General features: G+C 36.0%; 3 protein-coding genes across 3 annotated transcripts; 1 reads left to right on the forward strand and 2 right to left on the reverse strand.

Annotated features, from left to right (window-relative positions):
* On the reverse strand, positions 1-4882 carry LOC132180059 (putative pentatricopeptide repeat-containing protein At5g08310, mitochondrial). The gene is made up of 2 exons (XM_059592903.1): positions 588-4882; positions 1-245 (listed from the first exon to the last, which is right to left on the reverse strand). The coding sequence occupies exon 1, from the start codon at positions 3258-3260 to the stop codon at positions 738-740; it is 2523 nt and encodes an 840-aa protein (XP_059448886.1). The 5' UTR covers positions 3261-4882; the 3' UTR covers positions 1-245; positions 588-737.
* A 1445-nt stretch (positions 4883-6327) lies between these two features.
* LOC132177583 (thioredoxin X, chloroplastic) lies at positions 6328-9499 on the reverse strand. Its single transcript, XM_059589957.1, has 2 exons — positions 9021-9499; positions 6328-6721 (listed from the first exon to the last, which is right to left on the reverse strand). Exons 1-2 carry the CDS (start codon positions 9366-9368, stop codon positions 6515-6517), a joined length of 555 nt encoding a protein of 184 aa, XP_059445940.1. The 5' UTR covers positions 9369-9499; the 3' UTR covers positions 6328-6514.
* A 176-nt stretch (positions 9500-9675) lies between these two features.
* Positions 9676-13345, forward strand: LOC132178690 (uncharacterized). Its single transcript, XM_059591191.1, has 3 exons — positions 9676-9780; positions 10610-10775; positions 12822-13345. The coding sequence occupies exons 1-3, from the start codon at positions 9714-9716 to the stop codon at positions 13075-13077; spliced, it is 489 nt and encodes a 162-aa protein (XP_059447174.1). The 5' UTR covers positions 9676-9713; the 3' UTR covers positions 13078-13345.
* Positions 13346-20720: the final 7375 nt, after the last annotated feature.

Raw genomic sequence — 20720 nt, forward strand, 5'->3', positions numbered from 1 at the left:
GACTAGCTCACAGTTCTAATGCAATTTTAACTACAATTCAATGATTGCATACAAATGAGTCATCCGCAGTCTGCCTTCGTTTATGATTCCTCCCTGGATAGATGGGTAGACAACCTAAAATTTGGACACAAACTGGTGTAGAAATTGCTCAGCCAGTACATTAATAGTCACGTTTCTCGTCTTCAAATAACAAAGCTCAGCAATCTGTATCTGCACCTTCTGCCTTCTTTGGAAATTGATCATCTCTTCACATATTGCAACTATATCATTTTAAAGGATTATGGGTTTTGAAAATAGCTTGTTTCTTTTTCTTTTCTCAATAGAACTTGTAGTTATACACTCACAAAGAGAAACGACTCATAAAACAAATAATTGAACTCCATTGAACATATCTGCAATATAAATTATCTTAGAAAAGGCTCATGTACAATATTTACACCCACTTGTGGAAATGTTTTTAATTAATTTAATCCAACTAATGGATTGACAAATCTTGATTTCTGAAATATCAGGCAGTATGTGCTATTTACATGGAATCAAATCAATAATACTGAAAAAAGAACAGAATTTTCCCATAGAAAACATACCTCAGTTGGTGATGTAAGAGATGAGAATCGCAGGAAATAGGTCAATTATGAAAACATAGCATTCCATGCTAAAAAATAATCCATCATTAAAGCCGAGAAAGACATGTTTCTGTAACCATGTGCACTCCGAATCTTATTGATCACTCCTGATCAAACAACTGAATAACACATTCGAGGAATTCTACCCCCTGCAATAAGATTTTTAACTCCTGAGGAAGTCTTTGCATCTTCTGACAACTTAAGTACTGCATCTCTAAGAATTAGACAGTTCTTATCTAGCGGTTCTGGAAAGTTTCCCTTGTCAGCCATCTCCTTTAAAATTTCCAAGGCCAAGGGTAGGTTACAATTGGAAACAAAACTACTTATTAATGCTACATAGACAAATGTGTCAGGTTTCATTTCCTTCTCTTCCATCTCGCGGAGATAAGCAAGCGATGTGTTGGGCCTACCACACTTGCAAAGACCATGAATGAGGGCCATGAAAGCAATTCTGTTTGGAGCACACCCTTTTCTTCCCATTTCATTCCAAAGCATCAGTGCATCATCAGGTCTTCTAGCATTACATAACCCATCCACTAAAGTAGTGTAAGTTATCACACTAGGCTCTCTGTCTTCCGCAAGCATCCTAGAAAGGCAAAGCATGGCTTGATCAACATCACCATTTTTGCACCATCCATCTATAAGATGGTTGTAGGTAACAACGGAGGGGACACGCCCCTTGACCACCATCTCATTCAGAATATCTTCGGCTTCTAGAACTCTTTTTGCCTTACAGAGCCCACCTATCAATATATTATATGCAACCACATCAGGGCAATAGTTATGAGAACAAATGACCCGGAATAGCTCCAAAGCTCGATCGACTTCTTGAAGCTTGATTAAACCGTCCATGGCTGCAGAATAGGTAACTATATCAGGAAGGAAACCTTCTTGAACAATGTTAGAAAGAAATTTCAAAGCTTCTACTGCTCTCCCATGTTTGCACAGTCCTTTTACAAGCAAGCTAGAATGTTTTATCCATGGTTCATGCCCATGAGCGCGCATCTCCCTCACCAGATCAAGCGCTGCTACAACATCCCCTCTTCTACATAGGCACCCAAATATAGAATTGTGAGTAAATTGGGTTGGTTCAAATCCTGACATCTTCATCTGTCTAAAAAGCTCATAACTCTCTTCCAATCTATTTGAATTGCACAGACCATCAATTATATTGTTATAAAGTATAATATCTGGTTCACAACCAATTCGATTCATATCACGGAAAAGGGTAAGCGCTAGGTCCAACTTACCAGTCTTGACTAGACCATCAATAACAATTCTACAAGAAGTGGTGTTAGGACCAATAGCTTTCTTAACCCTTGGGAGTTTATATGATTCAATGTCAGAATCTGGTTGATCTCCCATCATCACCCGGAGCAAGAGACAGGCTTTATCGAGTGAGCTGTTATTGACAAGACCATTTAAAACAGAATTGTAAAGCAAAATTATAGCTTCCTCGCCCAAAACTTCTTTGCTTTCCTCAAGTAATCGAATCATTTCACTCTCTTCAAAGAATGTCATAAGCTTCGTAAGTATTCCTACATCAGGATGAATTCCCAACTGCTTCATTTCTGAATACAAACATAAAGCTTTCTCCAGATCATTATTTTTACATAGCCCTCCTATCAGCACATCATATAGCGAAACATCAGGATTGAATCCTGATTGCCGCATTTTATCAAACAATTGAAGGGCCTTATCCACTCTGGATTCCCTTACAAACCCATGAATCAAGACGCAAAAAGTCTTCTGATTCAATCTAATATTACGGGCCTCCATTCTCTCAATGAATTCGAATGCCTTATCTACCTCACCCCACTTGCTAAAAGCCAAAACTAAGATAGAGAAAACGTGTGCATCAATCCACCCCTGCTCATTCATATCATTAAAAACACTCAATGCCTTTTCAAACTTTCCCGCATGGCAATAAACTTGCAACACCGGGGTTAACGTGTACTTATCAAATTTCCAACCATAATCGCGCATCTCTTTCAATCTCATTTCAATCAAATCAATGGACTTAGACTTGGCTATAGCCTCTAGCAAACAATTATAGCTATAGTTATTCGGAACGCAAAGCCCCATCATCCTAACTTGATCAAACAACATGTTAACTTCTTCGACCAATCCCACAGTTCCTAAACACCTTACGAGATGTCCCAAAGCTCCCGGAGTCATGGAACAATGGAAATTTAGAATATCCGTGGCCAACGCTCTCAGTGGGGCAATTTGTCGAGCATGGGATAGGATCGAGGCCATGGTATTGTAAGTATAACAGTTGTGCTTATACCCACATTGATTTGAGGCCCAAGTAAAGAACCTGTGAGCTATTTTCCAACTCTTTAGGCCGTTTAGCACACTCTCAACAACTTGGGTGGTCAGTCTTGGAGCGAGGTTCTTGAGTTCTGCATTGTCTGGGGAAAAGGGTTGCTTGGTGAAGATGGAAATGAGTGCGCTGGTGAGTTCTGAAGGAGAAGATGACTCACTGTGGGTTTTGGTGCAAATGGGTCTGTGAGAATGTGATGTGGGAGATATGTTCTTGATGAAGAGAAGTGAAACCAGAGCATAAGGGTTGATGGGTTTAACTGATTTGCAAACAGTTTTATGGGCTCCTATGATTCTTAGCAGCGCCATAGGTTCTGAAACGACTTGCTTTCTCAAGATATCTTTCGGTAGCCACTTCAATGCGATCTTTTAGTCAAACTCGTCAATCGATGACTCAACTGAGCCAAGAAGCGCCGGAGATTTGTAGAATGGCTCGGTGGCTCCTTTGTACTTCAATACTCTGCCTCTTGGCGCTCTCTGTGTCTCTCTCCCAACTCTTCCTTTTTCGTTCCTTTTTTGTTTTACACTCCTCCTGTCGGTAATGGGCTTCTAATGGGCTTGGGTGTTAGAAAAGGTCGCCCAGAAGAAATATTCAAAAAAAAAAAAAATTGACGATTATATACCCAATCCCCAGAACTAGAAGCCCTTCCATCGCCTCCACGGCGCCTGGAAGTCTGGTTGCATGTCTCCCTTTTTTGGTATGAGAAGGGTTTCCCAATCCTTCAACACCCTCATACGCCACCGTCGTCACTTCGCCGCTCAGTCCCGCGTCGGCCGCCGAGTCCTGTTTTTCGCCAAGAGAATAAAGAATCGTGTAGTTGAGGAGCATTACTTTACTCCGCAGAAATCCAAAAGAGCGGCGCCCTAGGTCCTGCCACTAAGCTCCCCCCAATCCCTTTCGAAAGCCTTGTGCACAATTTCCAGCCCCGCAACGGCTTGCTCCACCTTCGCAGCGTGGACGGTAAATTACACATCTATTGTGTCGATACCGGAGAGCTCTCCACGGTTCCCGATCCTCCGCTCGCTTTTGCCGGTGAACCTTTTCACCAAAAGAAATACTACTTTGGGTTTGATCCTTTGTCCAACGAGCACAAGGTCCTCCTTGTTCAAACCATGGACATCTCAAAATCGAATTTCTGGATTTTCACGCTGGGCAGCGGATCGTGGAGACGGATACATCCTCTGCCACGTCACCGGACATTTAGATTTTCGGAATATGCAGAGAATGTTTTTGCTAATGGCTCAATTTATTGGATCATTGGATGGATGACCCTGATAAATATATATTTGGTTTTGATATGGTAGAAGAGCAATTTAAAATAATCCCTCATCCTGAGCTTTCCTTCCCCGAAAAGCTAACTGAACTGGTGGACGTTTGGCCTTGATAGAAAACTTCAGATGGCGGCGGAATGAGGCGGTGGAGTACGATAAGTTGCAGTGGTGGATACTGGAGGAGTGCAATAATGACAAGTGGGTTAAGGAAACAATTCATTTACCTTATGCTTGGATGATTCATAATAAAATTCTTGCCTTCAACCATGACACCGGCGAGATGTTGCTACAACCCGCGGAACAGCTGCAATCCCGATTGGGTCTCACCTCAACTGAACCCCAAAAATCAAGGGGCCAATGAAGCTTGATAGAGGCCAATCCACACAAAAGGCCCAAAACGAGCCGAGTGAAGCCCACACGAGACCTAATAGTCTTCCCCAAGTAGGCCTTCATTCTACGCTTAACACACACCCGACCTTCCTCAACGGGAGCTCGTTCTTTCTTCTCTCATTTCTCCCACCAAAGCTCGACACACTCACTTGGGTGTCGGAGTGTTGACTACACATATAGGAAGTTCCTCTCATGTGCGTATATATGGAATGAGATTAATCCCTTTCGATTTTTCACTATTTACGAAAACAAATTACTGAACTCATCTTCAAAAGAAGAAGAGGTATGCCTAGTAAGTGGTAACAATGAGACTAAACCCTTACCCTGCTATAAAGCAAATTAACATAATCCTACATTTAGAAGGCCATCTTCTAGAAAGAAAATAACAAAACTTGAAGAATATATATATATATATATATCGTGCCAAACAAAGTTTAGGTAATCTTCACTACATATCTTTGATTCCATTGCCGCCATTGGACTTAAACTGTAATGACCCTGATGGAAAAATCAATTAACTGATAATTAATTCCATGGTTCGTCTCTTAGCTCTATCTCTTGTGGGATAGAACTCAAAGATCTTAATATGTCCTAAACGAGATAATTTAACGAAAAACTTTGTTACATTAGGAAAAAGGAAAGCAGTAATTATTCATGTTGATGTATTAATTAAATAAAGAAATTCATAATTTTCTATTATTAAATCTTAGCCCTATCCCTTGTGGGATAGAACTCAAGGATCTTAATATCTCCAAAACGAGATAATTCAACAGAAAACTTTGTTACATTAGGAAAAAGGAAAGCAATAATTATTCATGTTGATGTATTAATTAAATAAAGAAATTCATAATTTTCTATTATTAAATTCGAGCTCTTATTTCAATTTTAATTAAATATTATATCTTAGCCCTATCCCTTGTGGGATAGAACTCAAGGATTTTAATATCTCCTAAACGAGATAATTCAACGGAAAACTTTGTTACATTAGGAAAAAGGAAAGCAGTAATTATTCATGTTGATGTATTAATTAAAAAAAGAAATTCATAATTTTCTATTATTAAATTCGAGCTCTTATTTAAATTTAAATTAAATATTATATCTATTACACCTCACTTGTTAATGAAAAGTTTGAACTTACACGGGAGAGGAGTGTTAACTAGTAATTAGATGATTAAATTCTGTATTTCTTATCAATTTAACCTACTGAGATAAATTATAATTTAACACATTACAATCATTGGTTGCTTCCCATGACCAGGAAACTTAAACAACTTTTCTGTAAACTTTGAGGTATCCAAAATCTGTGTTTCTAAATCTTTTATGGTTGAAAATTCTTATTGATCTTTCTAATGATTTTGTAATACTGGTCCAGGAGCAAAACTAGAATTTTAGATGGGGAGACTAAAATGACATTCCTACAAAAACAAGGTCATCTACTACTACAGCCCCCCAAAGATGAAATTTGGTCATGAGACATTTTGACAGAAGCAAGCAGATCCTTAATCCACAATGGACGATTATTTCATCTTATGATCACAATTATTACCAAGATGGTGATCTAGCTTTATAACTCTAATAAGTTAAGAAATTATGTCTCTCTTTAATGAAAATGGGTTACCATCAAGATTCATAATGCATACCACCAAATTCTAACCATCCAAAAGAACCCTGGATGGTTAGGATTGGTGTCATGCATTCGAAAGAAAACTGGAGGAAAAATTAAAGGCTCACAGGGTAATGAAATACCCTGTTCTTAACTGCTTAAATTATACACTCTGTTACTGTTACAAAGGATTAGAAGAAGAGATAAAGTAAAGGAAGCAAATGTCCATATGCACAATTTCCGACACATCTGAAATATGAAAGAATTAGGGCATTCGGCAAGCAAGATTTTTAGCCGACTATGAAACTGATATTGACCCCAACAAAGCATCCAAATATTCCTTAAGCTTCACTTTTGTAATTGCACCTTCCCTCCTGCTTTCTGGAACTTCCTGCCCATTCTTGAAGAGGATCAAAGCTGGCAATCCATAAACTTTGTACTCTTCAATTAGTTTTGGGTTCGAATCATGATCAATTTTTACAACCGTCAACCTGTCTCTATATTCCTAAAAGTTGTAAAAGAACTCTGTTTCAAGAGTGAACAACAGATAAATATAAAAAATAACAAATATTACATTCAACACCAATTACCACCACCCAAAGTTATTCATAATGTCGGTACATTACTATACCACACCAATTTCATGCCTATGGAATTTAGGAGTTATTCCTAGAATGTTTTCTTTCTGAAGCACTTTTTAGCACATTATAAACAATTCCAAGCGTCAACTTGACCTCAATAAAGCCTCAAAAAACCTTAGAATCACAACAATAAAAACACTAAGGTAACCCAGCATTTATACCCACTAAAACCACAGAATTAGACCAGTAAATGTTTGTGGATGGTAACCCCCTAAACAAGTCTGACAATCTTCCCTTTCTTCTCTATTTAAATAAAACAAAAACAAAAAAGGCATTCATTCTATGTCATTTTGGCGTTGAAGCAGTTTGTCTTACATCTCCACAAATTATAAATCCCAGTGCCAGTGTGGACAACCTTACATAGCACCAGCTTTGTAACTCATGGTACCAATCCTGCTTTAGAAGGAAGAGGTCTTGGGTTCAATCAGAGGAGTTGTGTCCGGAGAGGGGCCTGGCTACTAACCTAATGTGTAGGCTACTCTCTCCACTAAAGTAAAGGAAGAAAAAAAGGCACTAAAGACTACCTAGAGTTGCAATCCACATAAACCAAAAGTAAGATTCATCTCCAAAAAGGAGATCATAGAAGACGAATTTTATCACAATGTTTTCACTTGAATATTATTCAACAAATCCATAGCCCCTATTTCCAGCAGCAAAACAGTGAGGGTTTTAGGATCAAATGGTATAGCATGGCTGCATGGGTGAGTATAAGGGAAATGGGTTTTTGGGGGCTGATATAGCCTCTATGATTTACTTTCACTCCCAACTTAAAGGTTGATTTTATAACAAAAGAAATGTGTTGTGGAGTGCTTGATAGAAACAAGATACAATAGTGAAAATGTGAACCATCAGTAATGGCTCTAGCTGAGGGTAACAAGTTTCTAACAACAGCTTGCTCATAGCAGGCCTCTAAAATATTTTCCAATAAAGTATTATTTAATGTTCTTGAAGAGATACACAGGATAAGATCAAAGAAACTTTGACGATTAGCTTCAAAACTTCCATTCCAATAATCAAAAGTAATGGAACAACAGCGAGAAAAAATCTGTTAACGCATAATGCTCCGAAACTAACCGTGTTGTTTTCATGTCAGATAATTTAAGCCAATAGGATACCAACTCTCTGACTACAGACTTCAAAAAAGTAGAAAAAATTTAGCACTGCATCTTCCACCAATTAAATTATTTCTACCGATGTTATGTAGTTCTGAATCACTTCAAAATATGATTTTAATCTCTGTAGTCTTATAAAAATACTTAATTTAAATTAGCACTTTATGTAATTCTGGTCCCATTCACGTAAGTAATCATGGCTTCCTGTTATAAACGTCAAGATTGATCAGGTTCAATTTAGAAACCCAATTTGCATCATGCCATCCCAACAACTAGCTGCTTTCCTAGCTACTGTTGCAAATAGTCTATTATTCTGTACCATGTTTCAACTATAGTAGAAATGGCATGAAAAAGAAACAGGACACATCCAATTGTATGAATCATCAAAGAAATGACAGGATTATGTTTGCTTCCATTCTCATCCTAGCAAAAACAATCGCCATTGCTATGTCACCACCAGATAGAATTGAAGCCTCATGGGAAACTACTTATGTGACATTTTGTCATAAAACATCCTTTGCTTGCAAGGCCTAGTCATAAGAAGGTAAAATTTTATAATAACAAATATAAAGCAGAAGTTGATTTCACTGCAACAAAACCACGATAGATTCAAACGTACAATATATTGTACATAGGAGAAAAACATGTTTTAACTTTGAAGCTACAGGAAAGAAAAAGATTCAACACAGATTAGTTGAACTCATCCAAAGATCAGAGCTTAAAGACAGGGTGGACATAAAGAATTATTTGCATCAGCTATCAAGTGAGTTCTATGAACGGTACCTTTATAATTTCAAGTGGATTTCTTTACATAATTTTAACTGTCAAGTTTGCTTTAATTTACTAGTGCTTTTGGTTGATGATTCTTTCTTCCTATTGATCATAAACTTTATTCATCCATACTACTCTTCTACACATTTGTATTCTAATGTCATATACATACATGCATAAGCGATAGAGCGAAACCGAACAAATTAACATACATATACATAGATTTTCAAATCCAAGTTGAATTAGAAAGAAAAAATGACTGATAGGAAAGGAATCAAACCTGGGCGACCCATTCTATAGCAGGAGCGATCAAGCGGCAGGGACCGCACCAATTGGCGACGAACTCCACGAGAACCGGCCGGTCCGATTTCAAGACCGTGTCAGAGAACTGGCTCTCGTTTATCTCCGTAATACCAGCACAAGTTATTGAAAATTTACCAACTGTAGAGGAATTACTGGACCTGCGCGAGCGCGGTGCTCTTCTTTGACTTCGAGACGCGAAGTAGGGCTTCTTGGAGGAGATGGGCGCGAAAGAAGTGGCTGCAGAATTAGAGGTCGAGGTAACTGTACAAACCGGAAGGTGGGTTGGTCTTGGAAATAAAGTTGCATTTGAGAGCATGGCGTCCATCGCCGACTGAGCTCAGCTAGATACGCGCAGAGAGAATAGGGTTCAGACTTCAGAGCATTATCATCGGCGAGCCGAAGAAAAATGGTGTTAAAATTGTGGACCGAAAGAAAGCCAAGCTGTTAGCTCAATGACATGGTGTGAAAGCCAATCTTCTCGTTTGTGGCTACAACGTACGAAGCAGCGTGACGTGGATGAAACTTTTCTAGTCAAGTTGGGCCTTGTTCGTAAGCCCACAGAATTCGTATTCGTTTCGGATATTTCGAAAACCCATGCTTTTTCTACCGCTTGGCCCAGGGTGTTACTTCTTCTGTGTTTGCTTCTAGAGAGAGAGAGAGAGGGCGTGAGATGGAAGTAGACGGCAACAGAAGAGACGAGGACACGGCTGACTCCCCAACCCATTCTCAGCAAACTGGTAGTCATCTTCATTCCTCTATCTCCACACACACACGCTTCGTTGTTTCTGTTTGGTTGCTGAGAAAATGAAGGAGGAGAAAATGGGACGAGAGTAATACTTTGCAACGTGTAATGATTATGGTTATATCTTTGAATATTCAGAAAAATTAGCTTGAATAAGCTGATTGGTTACGCGAGTGGAGTTGTTTGTTTTCTGGGCTTTAAAATTCGAGGGGAAATGTCTACTGTCCTTGCTTTAGTTTCTTTTCTTTTCCTACAGTTCCTCAGCTACCAAACACGACCCAGATTTGGTTTTGTATTCTCGTTTCGTTTTCTACTTTACATTCCAAATTATAAAGTTCTCATGTGTGCCTGTGTGTTTAATTCATTTTATTTCTTAAATCTGTGCTTTATTTTATTTTTTATAACTATGCAACATAATTGACACTGCTTACTGTTCACTGTATTCAATACCGAATCGTATCGCAGTTATTAACTCACATTAGGGCCTATTCATAATGAAATATATCACAATACTTCAAATCAAGACAGAAAGGTTTCGTATTCTTCGTCTTTTTTACTGCAATGAGTTCAGTAAAAATGATGATGTATTAGTTGTATGCTAATATTTCAGCCCACTGAACTTATTGATCTTGTTTGAACTTAGAAATGGCATTTCCATAGGCCGTACCGTCCTCACTAATTGTTTTGATTTAAAAATATTTTTGAATTGTTTGTAGGGCGTTTGAAACTCCCAGCTGAATAGCCTTGTATTGCATATCAACAATTTCTATGACTAAAAATTTACGAAGCAAACCTAATCAATGTTGGCTTGTTGTTTATTTCAGTTTCTGATGATGATGAAATAGACTACTCTGTTAAACCAGAGTTATATGATCCCAATCTTGATGATAAAGATGAACTATGGGTTCAGAAGAGAAGAAGAGGTTGCAACTCTGATGCTGTACTTAGCTGCCCAGCTTGTTTCACAACCCTCTGTCTAGAGTGCCAAAGGTATAGCTATTATTGGGTCCATGAATAAAGGCATTTTTTACTTCTTTGTTTCTCATAACAACAATTTGAGTTCTTTTCGTTCTCCCTTTTTTTTAAAAAAAAAAAATTATGCATTAAAAGACACAATGAAGCTTTTGTTGTGACAATTTTATAATTCAGTGCGAAGATGTACAAACAAAAAATAAAATAAGCTAATGTCTCCATTTGACATTAGGCTACTCCTCACTTAGTGAACACCACTGAATCCCAGGATTCTTTTGGATGGTTAGAATTAGAAAAAATCACGTGAATTTGGTGATATGCATTATGAATCATGATGGTAACCCATTTTCATTAAAGTGAGACATAATATCTTAATTTATTAGAGTTATAAAGCTAGATCAGCATCTTGGTAATAATTGTGATCATAAGACGAAATAATCGTCCATTGCGGATTAAGGATCTGCTTGCTTCTGTCAAAATGTCTCCTTGCCAAATGTCATCTTTGGAGTGCTGTGGTAGATGATCTTGTTTTTGTAGGGAAGTCATTTTTTCAACGTTTTTAATGGAATGTTCTATAAAACACGATGAGTCTATTTTACTTATTCATTTTCTAGCAAAAAGAGTTGCATGTCCTCAATCATAAATGAGCACATAAATCATCTTATTTGTTCTTGGTTATCAAACGGGATGTACACACGCACAAATATTATCTATTCGTACACAATGAATTTTTCACCAGGCTTGTTTTTTTTAATTGAAAAAAAAAAAAACAAAAACAAAAACAAAAACAAAAAAAACAAACAAACAAACCAACAAACCTGTGTGATAGAGCTTTAGATACCTTGTTGTAAACATATTAATGACTGTTGACTTCATCAAACAGGAGAGTGTTGCCTGTATGGGATCATTGCGAGTTCTCTCATTTCTAAAAAATTGGAAATATAGTAACATATTTTTATGTTATTTATTGATTTCTCAAGAGGTAGAGGCATGTTGTGTAATCCCAGTTTTTTGTCAGAAAACAAAAAAAGTATAGATAGTAAAGACATTGTGGTTAGTGTCAAACCTCAATTAGTTGATGGATGCAATTATGGTAGATGTGTTGATTTAGGGAGGAAAATTATTGTACTGGTGGTGGACCTGGTGCATTAGTTGAGTTAGGTTGATATACCAACAGTTGTGGTATAGTGGTGATAGTGGCAATTGGCAAAGATAATCTGTTAATAAGATTGGTGATGACAGCAGAAATGCCAGTGGCAATGGCGATGGTGACTTCATGTTAGGGGTGGTAGAGCCATGGTGTTGCTAGTGGTTGTATAGTGTTAATAGGATAGTGGTAGACTTGTAGTAGTGGGGGTGAAAATGGCAGCCCCTGTAACCACATAAGTGATTGTGGTGAATTGATGCCCGTGATGGAGGTGCAATAATGCAGGTGGCACCATGGGACCTTGTGGTAGTATAGTGATGGTAGAAATTGTGGTGATAATCTTTTTGGGGTGAAGAAGCTGATTGTGGCTGTGAAACCTGCTGTGTCATGGTGGTAGTGTAGGTGCCTTTGAGCTTTAGCTCAAATGGTACTTCCTCCCTTTGTAGCAAGGTAGAGGGGGAGAGGTTGTGGGTTCAAGTCCCATCGGGTGCATCTGTAACTTACCAATAAAAAATAAAAATAAAAGTCATGGTGGTAGTGTAGGTGATTGTATTGGGGTGGGCTGGTACTGAAAATTGTTTCATGTAATTCCGTGAACTTTTGGAAAATTGAGTTTATGTTGTCAAGGTTCCTCCCTTTTTGCTTGGAAACTTGCTTTGGAAACAAGGTAACCAACCAAGGTGGTACATCAAATGAATTTCTTGCCATGGAAGCATTTTTCTGAATGGGAAATTGTAGCAATAAAGTTTTCAATGTTCATGGAGTCATCTTCTCAATCTACTTTTCTGCATGAGTAACCTTTGATATATTTCATTTGTTCCCCATAGATTCCGTTGTTTTCAGTAGAGTATTACCTAACAATTAGTGTCTACGGTCAAATAGTATATTTTTGTATAAGCTTGGTTGGGGTTTTGTAGGCATGAAAAATATGTTACCCAGTACAGGGCAGTTTTTGCTATGAACTGCAAGATTGGTAGTGACCAAGTCTCGCAGCAAAACAACCCGAACCAGAGAAGAGGGAAAAGAGGGAGGAAATCTGGGGAGAATGAAGCAGGCTCCGCCGGAGGTGAACCACTGCATAAAGTAAGCTGCTCAGTTTGCTCAACAGAGGTTGGCATTATTGATGAAGATGAGGTTTATCATTTCTTCGATGTTCTTCCAAGTGAGTCTTGAGTTTCATTACAAGTTCCTGTATTTTTTTACACAAAGTTGCTGCATCGTTGCCTTAACCCATATTTCAAAGGAAATGCCTTGACCTATATAAATATTTGTTTGGGATTTATATTTCAAGATAATCGAATTTGAGATAGATTTGAGGTGGGAGAATCTAGTGGACTTTGGGTTCAGGGAGAGCTTCTCCAACCCAAACCTGGTAAGGTGACTCGTTGTTATAGGTTCAGCCCATCGCAGTGTAAAGAGAATTGGAAAATGACTGAAAATATAAATAGATTCGGTGTGCTTTCCAGTTGCCAAAATTTAAATTAGGTACAATGGGTCTACGCTCCAGTTGCCCATTGTGATTAATAGGAAAAAAAATAATAATAACTGCTTATGATTTTTTTTTTCCTGGTCAAATTACTTATAGTTATTAGGTTTTCGTGCGATTTTAATTTACTTATGAACTTTTCAATTTCGACAATTAAAACTTAAGGTTTTTCTCTGATTTCAAATGGGATTCTTCGTTAATTTACCGTTCAATTAGTCAATGATATGTCACGTCATATCAATCAATTAATGTAATGTGGCTTTCGTTTGACATGTTATATACCAACTGAAAACTGTACATGTCACATGACATAATTACTTTAAATTATAAATATACCATAAATAAATAAATAATCAATAAAACGGTGGTCAATTACCTTTGGTGAGATGTGTTCGGCCACCACCATTAATGGGTGAGGGGGGTTGTTCCTCATCAAATGAGGGGTGGCAACCCCTATTTGTAAGGGGCGGCTTCTTCTCAAAGAGGGGTTGATGACCTACTCTCTGAAGTTGTTGCCCTAAACACACTCCCACACTCTACAAACATTTCAACCCCTATTTTTTTCTATAACGGGTTGACCCCTCTAAAATTAATTTTTTACCTCAATATTTTTTTAGTCTCCCCATCTAAAATTCTAGTTTTGCTCCTGGACCAGTATTACAAAATCATTAGAAAGATCAATAAGGATTTTCAACCATAAAAGATATACAAATACAAATTTTGGATACCTCAAAATTTACAGAAAATTTAGTTAAGTTTCCTGGTCATGGGAAGCAACCAATGATTACAATGTGTTTATAATTTATCTCAAAAGGTAAAATTGATAAGAAATAAAAAATTTAATCATCTAATTAAATATTTAACACTCCTCTCTCATGTAAGTTCAAACTAAAATGATGATAAGAGTTTGAATTTCAAATACCATATTAATTAGTCAATTATTTAAAAAGATTAAGATAATAAGAAATCATTAATTTTTTATTTAATTAATACATTAACATGAATAATTGTTTAGAGATGTTGGATTCTTTGGGTCCTCTAGGCTCAACATTGGAACCCTTACATTTTTTTATTTTTTATTTTTTTTGTAAGAACACTAGCATTAAAAACAAACGAGAATAGATCAGGAGAAAAACCAAGAAACTAAGTAGGAGGTGGATCATGTCCACTACATATGGGAAGAGAAGAAAGGGGTCTAAAGTAGGTGGGAATACAGCCAGAGTGAGCTCTGGGTGTAGCCCAATAAGCCACATGGTGAGCACAGAAGTTTGCACTTCACTGAATTTTCTGAGCCATCCAAGTGGTGGATGCAGGGATGAGGGAAATGAAGTCTGAGATGATGTCCGCTATCTTCTAGTCTTGAACAATTGAGGGTTTTTTTTTTTTTTTTTTTTGGTGTTCTGTTCTATTGGCCTACCCCAAGATATAAGAAACATTTAAATAAATAAATAAAAGATAAATAAAGTACACCAAAGGAAGACAGATATGGTCTAAACTAAGTCATAGGGAAGGCCCATATGCCCAGACTAATCCGAGGAATGTGTGTACAAAAAAAACCATGTCATATACGCTTTTGTGAGATCAGTAAAACAATTGTCTCACTTTATTATAATATATGATCACGACAGAATATTATAATGTGGAAAAATTAGATAAATTAAGGTATTAAAAAGAACATCAAATCCGTGGCATGATGATTAATCCGCTTTTGGTCAAAATTATGACTAAAATATTGTAGTGGTTAGAAATAAAAATTATAATTAACAATTGATTAACAATTAATTAATCAAAAGTTAGCACATGAAACGCGTTATTAAGATACGGAATATATGCCCCCGTGTGTTTCTAATATTTTCAATACCATACCCTATCAATTATCGTGCTTACATATGTTGTCGAAACCGCGTTACACGGGCGTAGGTGGGGCCAGGCAATTGAAGACTTTAGCATGAGTCAAGAAATAATAATAATAATAAAAAGTATATTATTGGCATTAATTAAATAAATTCTGTAAGTTAAAGTTTCAGTGACATTAACTACTTTTTAAGTGTGCGGCCCATGTAGGCCCATGTAACCCAAACTAGTTTGTGCATGGGGATTCTGTTGCAGAAATGGTGTACCAATAAGGAAATAGGACCCCCACTCTTGGAAAATATATAAACTGTTTTTTTGGCTGGTCAATGGGGGGAAAATTATATATGTAATGCCTTTTTTTATTATTCTAGTGAGCATGAAAATTGGGGGATGTTTTGAGTTTGGGGAAGAAATGGATTCCATGGAGCTTGGATTTTTCTATTTTCCAAAAACAATAAAGAAAAAAAACAAAGTGGGATTGTAACTTTGAGTCTATTTAAATGTAAAGGAATGGTGAAGTTTTAGTATATAAGGTCATCTCAAAATCCGATTCTTTGTCCAAAGAGGAAGAGTAAGGATAATAGCAGGAAAATAGTGAGAAAGACTCTTCTATCCGAGTAGGAAAGCTCCCGCCTGCATAGAGGGTTTTATGGGTGAGTTTCCTACTCGGGCAGATGAACCTCTTTCACTTACCATTGCCCAAAGAAGAGGTGGTAGGAGTAAAAAGAGGGATCCTCAATTACAGAAGAACCCTGTCTCTTCAAATCTGTGTTGTTGATTTGATGTTTATTAAATAATGTTTATTTTTTGTATATATTAAATGGGCTTATAATATGAAACTACCAACAAAGATCATTGTTTAGCTTATATGTGTTTGTTCTATAATCATATGCCTCTTCTTTTAAGAAGTTTGTTGATATATCACATTAGTTTCCAAGAAAGAGCTCATTGGTTCCAACATTGATGGGATTTTGTTTGAGAGGATTGAGACTTGAGAGAGTTGATGGTTATGGTGTTCTAGGCCACAAGTGACTTGGAGTTGGAGGTACCCTTGGGTTTGCTTGTGGCAACAAAAGTTACCTTGAGAGATTTAATTAAAACAAAAAACAAAAAAGCTTGAGAGGTTTAGAATGTATATTAACATATCATTGTTTAGCTTATATGTGTTTGTTCTATAATCATATGCCTCTTCTTTTAAGAAGTTTGTTGATATATCACATTAGTTTCCAAGAAAGAGCTCATTGGTTCCAACATTGATGGGATTTTGTTTGAGAGGATTGAGACTTGAGAGAGTTGATGGTTATGGTGTTCTAGGCCACAAGTGACTTGGAGGTACCCTTGGGCTTGCTTGTGGCAACAAAAGTTTCCCATTGTTTGCTTAAGAAGAAAAAAAAAAAAAAAGAAAAAAAAGAAAAGGACCACAAGTGACTTGGAGGTACAACTTGAAGAAGACAAAATGAGCATCATGACTCACAAGTGGCATCTGGCCAATAAGAGAGGATTTTTTTTTTTTTTAAGACAATAAGAGAGTTTTGAAGCTGGAGAAAATTCACTTAAAGTGGCAGGGAGATGGAACATTTGAAAGGGACTATAATCAAATGCTGGTGAGATAACATTTCTGATGGTGTATGTTAAGGGATTGCTCCCATCATTTATTTTTATTTTATTTTTCCATTCATAGATCACCTTTAACTCCAAACAATCAATTCGAAACATATTTAGAAGTATTTTTCGATTAGATTTATCATTAGCTCGAATATTATTCATCTCATCCATTTGTAAGTCTTTATAAAGGCGGGTTAATATTAATAAAAAGCACCATATAATTTGATTTCCAAATATGATTTTGAAGAAGGCTCATATTCACTCTAAGAACCTACCCAAGTTATTTTGTTATGAATTAGTTTTGTAACATTTTGTATTAGAGCCATGTTGAACATCCATAGACTATACTTAGGGTCTGTTTGAAATTGCGTTTGAGAGGCCTGAATGTGCTTTTAACACTCAAAAAGTCCGTTTGAAAAAAAATATACTCATTTGGTAAAAAAATTAAAAGCGTTTTTAATAATCCAAAAAGCCTAAAAATTGTCAAAACGCAATTTTGGCAAAAGCTTAAAAGTAAAGCTTTTGCTAAAAAACGTTTTTTGACTTAAAATCTTTATTTCTCAAACAGGCTCTTAATGCTCTAATTAATCTCATGCGTATTGTTACATTTTATTCTATTACTACTACTTACTCTATTCTCCTAATAAAGTTTGATAACCTCAGGATTTAAGAATACATCATATGAGGTGCTTGAACATGGTTGATTTTTGAAATGTGTTTTTAAAAAGTATTTTGTATTTGAAATTGTTGGTTAATAATTTTGAAAAAAAAGTATATTTTTACTTTTGTGAAAAAAAAATTCAAAATTCAAAATTCAAACCCACTTAACAATAGACAAAGTTTTCCTCCAAACTGGGTTAGAGGAATTTTCTACACGTAAGTTTTTAATAATATTTATTCAAACTTTATCTCTACTATTAAAAAAAGTATGTGCATCTCACATGTTAAGGGACACATGTCACCTTTATAAACTAAGTTGAAGGAAATTTCTCCAACCCAGTTTGAAGGAAAACTTTGTCCCTTAACAATTGGAGATGTTCATTCCAAGTTATCGGCAAAGCTAAACGACCATTTTATTCGCGTTAGGGGATAAAGAAAAATGACTTTTCACTTTTATCTAACTGCAATCTAATATCTTTAATTTCTCTCCCTATTTTTTTTTTTTTTCTTTTAAACTGATCTTTCGAAATTAATTCTGATTTTAACTCTATTACACTTTTATAAATGCTCCCCTGGACTTGTTGGATAAAACAAAACAAATCTCTTGTATTTTCTTACAATTTGTTTTAATTACTAAAAGTAAAATACGAGAAAGTTTCAAACTTCACTTGTGAGAATCTTACAGAGAACATTATTATACCCTGAAGAGTTCAATTTGAAATAGTTAAAAGTAATGTTACAATTTACACTAATATATAGGATATTCTTTCATTTTCATTCCTTAATAAGAGATTTAGAGCATAAAGCTTTTACATAAAAACATAGGTAAAAGCTATGAAAAGTATAACACCGTTGATACATTCAAAATTTAACAATAAAAAAAACGTATCTACATCCTATGATTCAACCCATGTGCACACTTCATATAAGGGGCAGATATGCTTTTATTGATTAGATCTTAATATATGGGTATGTCTTATCCATAAAGAAACAAGTTTTATTGACCCGGCCGTGAGACAAACCCCTCATACAAAAACTATCCCCTCTTAGCTCAAAGGCCAGGATAACACAGAACAAAACAAGAACAAAACAAAGAAAACCAGCATCAATGGCAAGATTCAGCAAGAAAATGGTAGGAAAACCAACGCATTAGGCTTACATGCAAAGCGCGTGAGATCCACACTCCAGCTTGCACGAACCACATATGGCCCGTGCCAAAAAGAAGAGAGAAAAAGTCTAGTGTCTACATGGCACAACACCAAAGAGAAGCGTGTAGTGTCGTGTACGAGCTTAGCCCAACGGCAAAAGAGTAGATCGGTAACACAAGGAACCGATATAAGTTTCCCAGCAAAATATCGACGAAACCCAAGCACTAGGAAAAGCCAAAAGATGAGATGGAAGGGACGGTTGCTGTTATTGCTGAATCTAGACGCTGCTGCTGCATTCCAAAATCAAACCATAACAAAGAACAAAAAAGGGGGTAAGAGGGACAGATAGAATTCATCCCTCTCTCCTCCCTTTAGGGTCTCATCGGAGAGGAACTAGAGAGAAGCTAGACACTTATTTATATATAAAAAATGTTATGGGTCAATATTTTATTTATATTTGGCTTATCTAATCTTACAAATCAACGATTAGATTTGTAGACTTATATGGATCCCACATAAGTCAATAATATACCCTACAAATTTAATGATTAATCTATTAAATCTGTAAAAAAAAATGACCAAAATATTAAAAAAACTTATTAACTCATAGTATTTATCTTTATATATTCATGTTATATCAGTTGAGTCGCCAACGCTATGTCAATGGTAGACCTCACAAATTTAATGATTAATTTATTAAATCTGTAAAAAAAAATTACCAAAATATATATAAAAAAAAAAACTTATTGACTCATATGTATTTATCTTTATATATTCATGTTATATCAGTTGAGTCGCCAACACTATGTATTTTAAATGGTTCATATATTTGTTGGAGTAAACCATTTAAAATTGATATAAATATGATAAATTCGTGTAAAAAGTAATAATATTCATATTTTAATATTAACAATAATTGTAAAGAGGGAGAGAGGGAATTATATATAACAATTACAATATCTTTTTAAATTTTTTAGTATATCGTGACCAAAAATAAAAAGGACGAAAAAAAAAATGTTGTTTGCGGATAAAGACAATATTGTCCTAATTAATTGTTCTAGTCCTAAATTGTCATTTATTATTTCTCAACTAACTTAAGAACACAAGCATTAATTTTTTAGGAGGACACAAATTAGCTACAAACCACTCTAATAAGTTACCATGTGATACTTAACTAAATCACATATTTTTATAATAGCATATGTTTTCACATGTTTTATGAACACATGTCACTTTATTATACTAGTGTGTAACTAATTAATACAACCCAGTTTGTAGCTAGTTTCTATCCAATGCGAAACTCAAACATGTTAGAAGACACTTGTCATTTATTATAGTGGATTGAGCGAAATTTCCAAAACTTCGTGTGCAATTGTAAAACATGAGCCCTTCATTACATCTAACGGTCTAAACAAATGTAGATATTTATGTTACTGATATAATTAATTTTAGTTTTCAATATGTCAAACTTACTTTGTCACGATAACACACAAACATCTTCATTTGTTTTTTTTTTTTTTTTTTCGTTCATTTAAAAAAATATATATAAATTTATTTGTTTAAACAGTTAGATGTAATGAAATCCAAATCCATTAAGCTGATTGAAGTCTTTCCATGTAGAATGAGTAGCCTGAGGTGAGGTCCAGGAACATGATATATAGACGCAATTTCATCCACACGATATATCTGGTTTTTATAATCCTCCAACCTGTAAAAGTAGCAAGGTTGCACATAATTCCAAAAACATCCTTATATGAGTATCTCACACAAAAAACAGGTCCATAATATGTTGTCAATTGTCATTGCCGCGAGAAAAAAACTACAAAGGTGGCATACTACGTAAATAAACAGCTGGAGAAGTGTCAATTTTGTTTGCTGGGACTCACACACTGACTGACTTCATTAAAGCGAGGAACAGTTATTTACGCGCACATACAGCGAGCGTGCAATCACGCTTACTCGCGTAACACGTTTATGTGGATTTTTCTGCTTTTTGTCATCACTTAAGCTCGCCCGGTTGGGGGGAGATTAGGTGATTGGATACCCGATAACCCGTAACCGTA

This window comes from Corylus avellana, chromosome ca4 (assembly GCF_901000735.1).
Source record: "Corylus avellana chromosome ca4, CavTom2PMs-1.0".
NCBI lineage: Eukaryota > Viridiplantae > Streptophyta > Magnoliopsida > Fagales > Betulaceae > Corylus > Corylus avellana.